The 13,261-nt window shown below is 34.3% G+C and overlaps 1 protein-coding gene across 1 annotated transcript; it reads right to left on the bottom strand.

The window, feature by feature from the left end:
* Nucleotides 1-499: 499 nt before the first annotated feature.
* LOC127126106 (uncharacterized) lies at nucleotides 500-2,857 on the bottom strand. Its single transcript, XM_051054966.1, has 2 exons — nucleotides 1,207-2,857; nucleotides 500-884 (listed from the first exon to the last, which is right to left on the bottom strand). The coding sequence occupies exons 1-2, from the start codon at nucleotides 2,733-2,735 to the stop codon at nucleotides 806-808; spliced, it is 1,608 nt and encodes a 535-aa protein (XP_050910923.1). The 5' UTR covers nucleotides 2,736-2,857; the 3' UTR covers nucleotides 500-805.
* Between the last annotated feature and the right edge of the window lie 10,404 nt (nucleotides 2,858-13,261).

Here is a 13,261-nt window from a genome sequence, read left to right as displayed (position 1 = left end):
ATTTTGAAGGAGATGAGGGGGTGACACTGTTGAGTATAAAAATTTAAATGTTAGAGTAAGATTGTGTATGTGAACAAATATAACTGTAGCAGCTAAGAGATCAAGAGAAGTTCAGTTTCTGAACCAAAAAGAAAATGAGCATAGACGAAGGCGTAAACAATGGTGGCATCGTCTCAGGTGACAGAGAAGGTGATTGATTGAATGTTGTGATCCATGATGATAGTGATGACAAAAACAGATACATTTTTCTGCCACTAACAGAAAGAGTGATGGAAAAAGAATATCAAAAAGTGTGTTAATAATAATCTCATTGGAATCAAATTTGTGCTGCTGACATGTATTCAATCATCTCACAATCGTTATATATTTCTATGGTTCCTTTATCAAATCATGACAACTTTTCAATTTGCACTGTGAGAGAAAAATAATTGAGTTTTAATATCAACCTTTACCAATTATTATCTCTTAGAATAACAGAAAGGTTGAAAAAGATTTGACAGAAAGCATAAAAATGATAAACTTCATTATCAGTAGTACTCACAAGATTTATTCCATACAGAACTTGGCATATTTCTAAGTCGGATCCAAATCGTCTTCGGTCAAAAAACTCTCAACTGTTAGATTTTGATCTGACGACTTATATTCCAACTTTATCAACCTCGCTACCGCTAGGTTAAGATCTGACGACTGATATTCTAACTGTATCAAATCTTTTTTTAAACAAGAATTCGAGATATAGACAGTCCGATCTTGATTCGAAATCGTAATCTAGCAAATTCTTCTTAACTTGGCTTTTGAAGAACGTCTAATGCCAAATTGCCAACATGACTGAGATAATGAACAGCAGCAGAAGTGTCACATTTCCTCCTGGAATGAAGGATGGCCTGCAAAATCATTCATTACAGATAGATATCAGTAATCACATCCTTAATGTTGACATTGAATATGACCCTGATACTAACTCGACACGACGAGAATGGTAATTATTTGAAAAGAATGAAATAACTTAAATTAACCACATGCGTCGGTGGAACACGTCTTCGATGTCCTACACTAACATGACACGACACATATGATTACATTCCATCATTTTCTTAATTTTTTAATGGTACTGAGTGTCGTGTCTGGTGTTCTTGTGTGCTTCGGTGCTTCATAATCGAAGTGGAACTCACTCTCATTAGCTTGATTTGGAAAACTTAACCATACCTGATTTTTTCCTTGTTGGTTTGTTGATGAATATAAGTCATGACAGGAGGAATAATCCCAAAAAGAAAGCAATTTGCATAAACACCAGCAAAATCAAGAGCTCTTGAAAAAGTAGACCTAAAATATGAAGCTATGAACACCGAAAAACAAAGAACCAATATTGTTACAAACACCTTAATTCCCTCCAATCTTTTATCATTCAATCTCATTTCACTCAAATTTTCTGAACTTTCAAATCCATCTTTCCCCGAATAACCAACACCACCACCGCCGACGCCATCACCTGAATAAGAAACCAACCCAATTCTTCCATTTTCACCTTTTCCGACTACCAATTCGAAAGTGTCGAGAATCTGCTTAGGCAAACTCACAACATAACCAATCAAACTAGTCGCCATAGCAGAAAACGCAAAACCTTGAACAGCCGATAAAGCAGAAGGATTCACCGAAAGCAAAAGCGTAATAGGATCACCAACAAAATCAGTACCTTTCTTAGCTCCAACAAGTCCCAACACAATCAAATTCCACGACAAAACCATCACCAATGGAACAGTTCCACCGATTAGTATCGCTTTTCTTGCATCATCAATAGTATCACCAGCAATTTTGCATATAAAAGGCGTAATCACATGAAACCCTACCGTTAACACAGCAACCGGTATAATCGGCAAAATCGACGATAATTTCCATGAAATCGAACCAAAAGAGCTTATTATATTAGCTCTAGCCACAACAACTCCAATCCCAACCAATCCAGTTATTGAAACAAGCATTAGAAAACACAAAACCCTATTTGCAAAATCAATAGTATTGAAAGGGAAAAACACAATCAAGATTCCAACAAAAAGGGGAAAGAATGAATGAATCACCAAATTATTGAAATTAGTGAAAATTGGTGAAATAATTGATCCAATTCCAGCAACACATGCAACAAGCAATGAAAAACATAGACTAGCATAAACCAATGCAACAAACGAACCAAATTTTTGACCTAATGTTCTTGTTGCTAGGTTTGTGAAACTAACCTCTTCAATATCATCCTTTTCCATTGCATCAAAACAAAGCTCAGCAACAAGGATTATTGAAGAGATTACATAAATCCATGAAATGAAGATTATGATTGTTGATGGTATTGGGCCTGATTTTATTGTTAGAGATGGTAAGCCCAACATTCCAGGCCCAACTGATGTACCAATTATCAAACTCACTGCACCCCAGAAACTCTTTTTCTCAGGTGGACATTGAATCTTATTCTCAACAACATTAACATTCATGTCTGTTTCTGCGTCTGTGTCTGTGTTTATGTCAGTGTCATCTTCTTCAGCTGAAAATGGTGAAGGGAATGGTGTTATTGCATTACAAGGAGTGATTTTTGTTGCACGAAGGAAATTTGAGGATTTTTTGGGGAATGGTGGAGATAGAGTGAGAATTTTTTTGGGTTGGATATGGATATTTCTATGGAGTGTGATATATGGTTTTGGATATGAAAGATTTTTGTGGAGATGATGATGAAGTTGTTGGTGTTGCATGGTGGAATATTTTTGAAAATTGGAGGAAGAAAGTGTGTGGAACTGTGAATCTCTTTGATTCAGTGAAGGGAGAAACCTAAGTCTTACACTCAATAGGTAGTATAAACTATAATTAATATTCTCTCCAAGAGAAAACAAATTATAAATCCTTTTATAATATTAATAAATAAATAAAAAATTGGAATCTTTTATCCCAACTTATATTCTAAATAACAATGTTTCCTTATATATCCCAAACTATTCAAATTTAAACTTTAAAAAAAAAATTAGTTAGGATCTACTATGTTTAAATAAGAAGCACCAATTAAATTCTCGTTTTAAATGTTTTTTAAAAATTTATTTATATTATTTGTAAAGTTTTTTTTAACTTTAATGTTATTTACGAATTTTTAACAAAATTAGATATTTTATTTTTCAGATAAAATATTACGTAAAAAAATGTATATAACACTAAATTTTATAGGAAAAATTATATATAGAATAAATAAAATTAAAAAATATGTAACGTTAATTCAAGTGAGGACTTCATAGAGTAATTGTCAATTGATATTTATTTTTTTTTAAAGTTGAATAGTTTAGGATAAATGGGAGAAAGTTTGATTATTTTAGAATATAAATAAAAAAATGGATATTGAGATAAAAAAAATTCATATTCTTAAAAAATATATATTATTCTTTTTTATACAAATTTTAATTTTCTTTTCATATTATTATAAAAAATTATTTATTTAATAATATTATACAATGGTTTATAGTTTTTTAATATTTATGAAAGCAACAAAATAATACATAATAAAATATGGACGCTGATTTTTTTTAAATGTCATTTTAAAAAAAAAATCTTTTTTAATGTGTCATCTTCAAAGTTAAATACAACATTAACTTTAAATTTATTAATAATATTTTAAATGATTTATTATTAAAAATATATATATATATATAAATAGTTAACATATTATAATAAAAAGAGAAATAATAAGTACTAAAAATAATACTAAAATTTACTTTTGCTTTTCGTTACTCTCTATGTTTGTAAGAGAAAAAGTTTAAAAAATAATTAAAGCAACCAATATTATTATTAATGGATGAACTACTTTATTTTTAAAAAGCATAGGAAATTGTGAAACAATAAATACAATTATTAAAGTTTTTTAAAAAAATTGTTAAACCAATTTGCTATGATGCAGAGATATTAGATGAAAGAGCATATATTTAAATCCTTAACATCTTAGATGAAATTCCAACACTATTGTACAAAAACAAATTTAAAAAATAAACACTTTAAACGTGTAGTGGAAAATAAAGAGCGTAGTACAAAATTAGTAATCAAGATCCAAGTGCATTTTCAGGTGGTGGGTCTCACAATACAATGTGAAAGATTTATGCTAAAGATGCTTCCAAAACGGGTTTTGGATCGGATTGGATTGGATTGTTTAACCCGTTTTTTAGTGGGATGAGTCGAGTTTTTGAACCCACCATTACTAGTTTCGCCTAATCAGATAAGTAAACAAGATTAAAATGAGTCGTTGAATTAAAATAAAGTTTAAAAAAGTATACTCGTTTTTACTTTAAGTCACAACTCATTTTTTAATTTTTTTTCTAAAAAGTAAAGAGAAAAATCAATTAATATAATTACCTTTGTTTCATAAAGTTAGCCTCAAATTTTCTCATAATAGGTTAGTTTTTGAACTCATTAATTTTTTATTTTTTATTATTGGTTTATTATATTTTTTAGATGATTAAATATTAATATATGAATGATAATTTTCATATTTTTAGTGAACTCATCTTTAGTTTAAAATTAGAAATGATAAGTGAAATAATAAGGTAATTCCTTCATGCAGTGAATTTGTACTTTTGGTGCGGTGAAGAAGGAGTTGACCTGCGAGGTTAGCCCTCTAACGCCCAAGTCACTGAGAGAATAAAGAGAAATGTAAAAATGAGAATGGAATTGAATACTTGAAATGACACATTTTTCTCGTTATATAGTAAGAGCGGTTAAAATCGCTCGTGTGAGAGGAAGGGCGTTGCGCGGGTGGCCATTAGATCTAATTAGATGGTGATTGGCGCGTTTGAAGGATAGAATCATATGCTTTTTAGAGAAGGAGTGATCACCTACTTTATCCGCTTCTTCACTTTATGACGCTCTTGGTCATTTTGCTATAGGCCTTGCAAATGGCCCATGACAGTTTCCCCAAAAGCCCTTGTATCAACTTTGTAGGATGAGAGTTTGTCGAGTATGCCCATAAGTCGACTGCTGATAGGAGCAAGTGAAGAGTCTTGATGAGACGTCACTTTCATTGGGAACATTCGCATTAAATGCCTTTCCTTTCATGGGTAGCATTTTTTGAAGGGAGTTTTTGGCACGTGTCTCTACACTATTCAGTAATGATGCATTTTTATCTTAGGATACTCGAGTATCTTGAACAATTCGCGAGGAGATACAAATTGTTAATGGTGTTATTTAAGCTTCCCAATATAGTAAATCGCATGGTCCTCTTTGGTTGGGGCAAATATAAAGAGTTCTTGAAGCATTTTTTTTCTCTTTTTAGTCATTTGCGAACTATAAAAGCTCTTCCTTTTTCTTTCGAGCTCTTTTGCGCTGATTGTCTAATTAGTTTTATCTACAACATTTTGTTTGACGATGTCTGTGACACATAGACGACCAACTCTATTTCTTTAAGGTAATATCCACATTTTCCTTTCTTTCTACTTTTGCTTTCTTTATTAGGGTTTTTTAGAGATTAGGTTTCTTGGGTTTTTTATATTTTAACTTCTGCTATTGGCATGTATGTTTAAACAAATTAGTGATGGTGTATTTTGCTTGTTCTTCATATTTTTCTTTTATATGTTGACAGTATTCCTCATAATGGAGATCTCTTTACCAAAATCCGTAGGCAAAGGGCATAATTCTTGGTGTTGGTGGATCAAGAGACGTTGGATGTCGTCTCCATTTTTGTTTGAGACGGTGGTTCGGATCGTACTTTTACCGAGGTGGGACCTTCATCCGATTGGGAAGTGCTTGTTCTAGATGAAACTAAGAGGATATGCAGCAAGTATGATAGGTATGTCATTCCTCTTAACAAGTGTTTTTTTTTCTTTGATAGGTTTTCATCTTCCTTTCAATGATTTCAAGATTGGAGTTCTTAACCACTTATTAATTTCCCTTTTGCAATTACACCATGTGAGTTGGGCTTACGTCAAATTACTAGTGCAAATATAAGAATAGTGTGCTAGCCTTGACACTCTTCTTTCATAGTTTCAAAGCTCAGTGTAGATTGGTTGGTTCAGCAAAGGGCCACAGGTTGATATCTCTTTGACGATGTACCAGGATGTTTAATGTTTACTCGGATAGTGTGAAACATTTCAAGATCTTATTATAAGCTCTAAGTATCTCACGTAGAGGGGTCATTTTTTAAGCATCTTAAGTTTCTAGCGCAGAACTTAAGAAGCACTGCTTTTGTGGGAATAAAATAAAATAAAATAACTCCAACATAAAGTCTCATAAACAACTCCAACAAAATAAAATAAAACATAACATAAATGATGTTTATTAGAATATAGTCATTTTATTTAATTTATTAAAATAAAATAGAGAATGAGACTTTGTGATGGAAAATAGTAAAGAATAAGGGGGATGTTATTAGTAAGATTATTATTATAATATTAGAGCTAAGAAGGGCATTTTGGTGATTAAGGGAATAAGTGAGATTAAGGTGGGAAGTTACTAATTAGGGAAATTATGGCTCTATAAGAAGAAGTTAGTAAGAGTTTGGAGAATTAGTACGTGAAAAATAATTTTTTTATGGAAGGGGGCAGAGGTAAATGCTAGGGCATATGAAGAACATCCATTGAAAGAGCTTAAGGAGTTTTGCTAGAAAATCTAAGGTAAGAAGGGATGGATTAGTCCTAATACTTGTGTAGATTGCATGACTGGATAAAGGGAAATCCTTAATCCCATTAGGTTTTTCACAACTTTTTTTTCTTTTTTATGAATGAATGATGAATATAACATGAATTCTATGATTATATAATTATGTGTTGTGTTATGTAACTTTCGTGCATTGTTTTGCCATGAAAATTATGTGTTCTTGTTGATGAAATTGCTATGAAAGTGTGTTCATATGTTGTTGTGAAATTGATGAACAAAGCATGTCAAATCCATGATTAAATGAGTAAAATTGCATGTTAATTGATGGATAATTAATGTTTTAATGCTAAATGGTATTTCCCTTGATGTTGTTGTGCGATTTGGGGTCATGGGATGTGAAATCAGAGTTCAAATTTGAACTCCAATGCAAAAAACGTCGTTATTCCTTTTGGTTCAGGGTGACGGGCGTCACCCTAATGACGCCTCAGTCATCACCCTAATGACGTCCTTGTCATCATCACTTTGGAGGCGATGACGGGTGTCAGCTGCCTGACGAAAAGATCGTCATGGTGCTCAGGCAGAGTTGGTTGGGACGGTCATCATAGGGGTGACGTGTGAGATGACATGGAAGGTGACAGGCATCACCTTGGTGACTGGTAACCCATCACGCATCCAAAATGAGCATCATTTACTCAGTGGCATGGAATTGACTTGTCATTCTGATTTTTGTTGTGCTGATATAACTAGGCTACTGTTTAGCTATTGTTGGGATGTATATGATATTATTATTATGTTGTTATGGATTTAATCCACTTGTTTTGTGTGGAGAATAATGTTGTTGTCTATTATGGTGATTACTTTGTGATATTTGTGTGGTGATCAGTTTTGGTAATGTTGCATGTTGTGGTGAATCATGCATCATGGTGTACGGGTTTCGGTCCAGTTTTGGCATGCTCTGGTTCTGTGGTATGGATTCAGGAACGAGTAATTAATTCTAATGAGGAATTAGTGAAGTGTTACCTATGATGATGGTAACGATTTTGGTGTGTTATACTCTGGTGGTATAGATTCAGGAGTGAGTAGCTAATTCTAATGATGAATTAGTGAAACGTTACATATGGTGATAATAACGAATTTGGTGTGCTCTGGTCTAATGGTGTAGATTCAGGAGCCAATGTCGCTATCGGGATTTCATGATAAAGAAACCGGGACTAAAGAGATGCCAAAGAGAGGCAAAATCATAAGAGTCGCCACCGAATTTTATTTAGTTTACCTCCATCAGAGAGGAGAGGGGAAATAGTCGACAAAACCTTCAGAAAGGAGATGCGCACGGGAAGCTCTAAAAGAGAATAAGGAATCGGTCTCGCAACCGAAATTTGGGTTCAGAAGTTGGTTACGCAAGGGGAAGGTATTAGCACCCCTCACGTCCATGGTACTCCATGGGAACCATTTGGGTTGTTTTACATACATGGAGATTTATCTATCATTATTTTATTTTCAAAAGAATGTGTGTGAAAAAAGGGTGTTTTTGCTATTATAGTGCTCTCCAAGGATTGGGGCCCTTGTGCCTACGTATCACTCATTCGGGGATGAGGAATCAGAGCTCTGTAGTTCGGAGTAGAAAATATTTGTGTGTTGGTTGATTTAACCTTTGAGAAAAGGGTTTTAGGGATGATGCCCTAAGGCACAAAAATGAGTTTGATGAGTTGTATTATTTTTACCTTGAATAAGGGTTTTATGAAATGAATGTTTGTGATTATATTGCACTAAAGTCTATGGGCAGAGGCGATTACTCTAAACAACAAGCCAAGCGTCTTGCGTCTAAAATAATCAGAGTAAGGGTAGGAATGCTCCATTCTTACTCATTCTCCACCACTTAAGGCTCGTGGCGCACAATAATAATCGTAATCATTTAGTGTTTTGAATTTGATTATGAAAATGCCACTTGATGTTGAATCAAGGGTTTGTTTATTTAATTAGGAAATTTGGCTTATGCAACATGAATGCAAAGTAACCAACAAGAAAATAAAGGGGTTTCATTGTAAGGTAACCCAAGAGAAAGCCTTGTGTGTGCAAAAATGACCTAAGCTAAACAAAGGATAATGGTCTTACAAACATGTCCCCCTAAGGTGGTGCCATGATGCCATTCTTACAACATGCATGTAAGTTACAGATGAAAATCCAAGTGTTTACAAAGTATCACAAAGAATAATGAAAAGGCCTCCAAGCAAAGGTCCTAAGATGAAATCCTCTAAGTCCGAGTTGATTAATACTGAAGTGAATATTTTTGGTTTTATCATTCTATCATGTTTTTGTTGTCTTTAATGTATGATGACAATAAAATAAATAACAAGTAAATAAACATGCATGATGAGTTTGTACAATGATGATGGTATGAATACTTGAATGTAAATTACAAGGTAATGACATAAAAGTAAATTACAAGATAAAGAATGACAATATCATAACAATAATGGTTAGTGGATATAAATGACATTAAAATAAATAACAAGTTAGTAGTAACAAAATCAGAATAACAAAGGTTAATGATACACAAAGTTAGTGAAGTATAATTAGTGGTTAGTAATATGTACAAAATGAACATCTTGAGGACTATTTTTTATAGGTCAAAAAGACTCAAAATATGACACGTTAAGGGATAGCTTATCATTGACGCAAAGTATTGAAGATGATTAAAAAATCAACTAACAATAGATTTGTAACAAAGAAATTAATGCAACCCTAAGTCCATCTATCAATATTTTAAAAGATTATGATTTGTTCTCTTTATTTTGTTTTTACTCCTCTTTTATTTAGCAAGATAGTAAGAGAGTAAATAAATTAGCATAATGTAAATGATATGGTTAGATAACAATGAACATAAACATAAACATAAAGTACTTGAAATAAAGTGAACAATAAAATAAATTGCAAGGAAGTAAAGTGCAATAATATAAATGTTAGAAGTTAGTAGTTAATGGTTAGTAACAACAAAATAAATTGCAAGGAATTAAAGTGCAATAATATAAATGTTAGGAGTTAGTAGTTAGTAGAATAACAATAAGCAAATGGATTAGCAAGTTAATGTAGAGAATATGGTTTCATCTATGCATCAAATGACTCAAATATGGTTGAAATAGAGGCAATCTATCAATGCCTCAAAGTATCATGAATGATCTATTGATCAACCATTAATAGGTTTGAAACGTTGAAGGTTTAATCAACTCTAAATAACCATAGCCATGATCTAATAGAACTCATCAACCAAATAAATGTAACAACAAGTCAACAATAAATATTAAATGATAACAAGAAACAAAGTTTGATTGAAAATGGTGGATAAAAAGTAGTAAGAGCAAAAAATCCCCAAAAGGGTGTAAACCCAACAAAACCCACTTGTCTCAAAGTTGACTCAAATCTCTCTCAAAACACAACCCAAGAGTAAAAAGCCATTTTCAAACACAAAACAAAACCAAAAATGTCAAGGAGTTTGAGTCCAAAATATTACCAAGATGGTGGTGTCAAAACTAGGTTGTTGTTGGGTTTGGGTTTGAGAATGAAGCAAAAATCTTGGAAGAGGGTGGCTATGGTTGTTGTGGTAGGAAAATGGAAGAGAAGGAAGGTGTATGTTTATATGGTTGTGGTGAATAATTATGTAAGTGAAGGTTACAAGTTTGCTACTGTTGTTGTTGTTGTGTGGAGATGGTGGATTTTTTACATGGTGGTTGGGTGGTTCAAAGAAGAAAAGATGGTTTGGGTGAGTTAGGGTTTAGGTTGAAAAGAGGGAGCTTGAATGTGATTTGGGAAGAGGTTTTGTGGCTTTCAAGCTTGAAAAATGAGGTGGAATGGTGCTCTATTTATATAGGAAGCAAAGGGGTTGAAGTGGGTGAAAGAAAATTACTTTGTGGTGAAAAAATAGAGTTACTGTTGTTGTCCCCGCAGGTGTAATCGATTACCATGATTGGGGTAATCGATTACACACACCAAAATGGCTTGGGAGACTAATTTTTAGCCATGTAATCGATTACCATGATTAGGGTAATCGATTACACTGTCCAAAAAATGAATTTTTCCTGTTTTGATGGTGTTTTCTCAGGTATGAACGCCATGCCTTGAGCCCGTGCAACATGCCTTTGGTTTTGGATTTTAATGCAATTATGTTGATGGAGCGATGAATGTATGTAGGGGTAATAGGTACATGGATCAGATGAAAGTTGTAGGGGGTAGAGTGGTGGATCAAATGAAAGTTGTATGGGGGTAGGGTGAATTTTGGGGTATGACAACTTCCCCTATTTAATCTTCTCAAACCTGAATGTTTAGATAACAACAGCTTCCACACATCCAAGGTAAGAGAGGATTAAATACAAAAATTATCCAAAAAGATTCCCTATTGGGAATGAACGAATGTGATGTGAAGTGGTGGGTATTTGTGAAGGTTGTTCATGGGATGGAAAATAAATTTGATATGAAATCATCTGTTAAGGATTGTTTATGGTATTATGTGGGGAGAACGTGGGTCAACTGTATGATGGTTATGTCATGAGTATATGATATGCAATGCATGTTGTGGTGTGTAACATAAGTATCTCTTCAGATGGAAAACAAAGAGAAAAGCTTCATGACAAAAGGTCAAGAAGAAAGATGAGAGGGAATATGACTTCATTGGAGATAAGTTTCTTGTGTAAAAGATGGTGAAAATCCCTAGCAACGGTTGGGAAGATTTTAGTTCAATGATGATTCCTAACAACGACTGAGGAGGTTTTAGCTCAGTGACGCTTCCTAGCAACAACTGGGAATACCTGAAATCTAAAGATGTAAATCTCTAGAAACGGCTGGAGAGTTTTTAGTTCAGTGACGCTTTCTAGAAATAGTTGGGAATACCTGAAATCTAAAGATTTAAATCCCTATCAATGACTGGGGAGATTTTAGTTCAGTGACGCTTCCTAGCAACGGCTGGAATACCTGAAATCTAAAGATGTAAATCCCTAGCAATGGCTGGGGAAATTTGATTTTGAAAAGGTCAATCCCGAGCAATGGCTGGGAATGTTTGAATTTGAAAAGTGTCAATCCCTAACAACGGCCGGGAAGGTTTGATTTTTGAAAGTGTCAATCTCTAGCAACGACTGGGAAGGTTTGATTTTGAAAATGTCAATCCCGAGCAAAGGCTGGGAAGGTTTGAATTTGAAAAGTGTCAATCCCTAGCAACGGCTGGGAAGGTTTGATTTTTGAAAGTCTTTATCCCTAGCAACGGCTGGGAAGGTTTGATTTTTGAAAGTGCCAATCCCTAGCAACGGCTGGGAAGGTTTGATTTTGAAAATGTCAATCCCTAGCAACGGCTGGGAATGTTTGAATTTGGACGTGTCAATCCCTAGCAACGGCTGGGAAGGTTTGAATTTTGAAAGTGTCAATCCCTAGCAATGATTGGGGAGGTTATAGTTTAATGACGCTTCCTAGCAATAGTTGGGAATACCTGAAATCTAAAGATGTGAATCCCTAGCGACGATTGAGGAGGTTTGAATTTTGAAAGTGTCAATCCCTAGCAACGGCTGGGAAGGTTTAAATTTTGAAATTGTCAATCCCTAGCAACGATTGGGAATGTTTGAATTTTGAAAGTTTCAATCCCTAACAACGCCTGGAAAGGTTTGATTTTGAAAAGGTCAATCCCGAGCAACGGCTAGGAAGGTTTGAAATTTGAAAGTGTGCAAAAGGCACAGGGGTACTTGCAAAAGGCAGATGTTAAGATGACTTGAGGATCCTCGTACCAAGGGTAGAGGGAACTTTGCACTAGGTATGAAAACCTCATTATATCCCTCAGGCACAACAGTGAGGATGAAGTTTTCGAAAAAAATGGCTACCACTCGGGACTTGCCAAACCTACGTTAGGTGTTTTAAGACAAACGATAAGAGAATAGGTTAATCGTCCAATCTCTCATTTTTGCTTAACATGCAAAGTTTTGACAAAGGTGACTTCTCTCGTGCAAAAGGCAACGAGGAGGCTTGCTAAAGGCAAGAGGGAACTTACAAACGGTAAGTAGATGGAAATAATTCATATGCAAATGGCAATGGGATTTCCCAGGATAAAGGCAAGGGGAAACTTGCAAAAGGCAAGTGAATAGATATGGTGATTATCATATACAAGGTAGAGGAAACTTTGTAGTAGGCACAAAAACCTCATTATATCCCTCAAGCACAACGAGGGGGATGAAATTTTTGAAATATGGCTACCACTCGGGACTTGCCAAACCTACGTCAGGTGTTTTAAGACAAACGATAAGAGAATATGTCAATTTTCCAATCTCTCATTTTTTCTTAACATGCAAAGTTTTGATAAAGGTAAACTCTCTCGTGCAAAAGGAAACAAGGAGACTTGCAAAAGGCAAAATGGGGTTTTCCCATGCAAAGAATAGAGGGGACTTGTTAAAGGCAAGGTACTGACAAAGGGCTAATAATATTTGCGAAAGGCAAATAAAAAGAGATACTTTGGGGAATCCTGATGGGGTTGTTCACGGGGATCCTTGCGCTTTTGAGAAAGGCTTGAATCCAACTTATTCCAAACATATTTGCCCCATTATGAAGAGTATACTATGATGCAATATTATGTATGCAGAATGCCGATGTATGCAAAATGTTGTTGTATGCAGAATGCCGATGTATG

The sequence above is a fragment of the Lathyrus oleraceus genome, chromosome 1 (assembly GCF_024323335.1).
Source record: "Lathyrus oleraceus cultivar Zhongwan6 chromosome 1, CAAS_Psat_ZW6_1.0, whole genome shotgun sequence".
Taxonomy (NCBI): domain Eukaryota; kingdom Viridiplantae; phylum Streptophyta; class Magnoliopsida; order Fabales; family Fabaceae; genus Lathyrus; species Lathyrus oleraceus.
The sequence above is the reverse complement of the archived record's forward strand: the minus strand, read 5'-3'. Positions and strand labels throughout refer to the sequence as shown.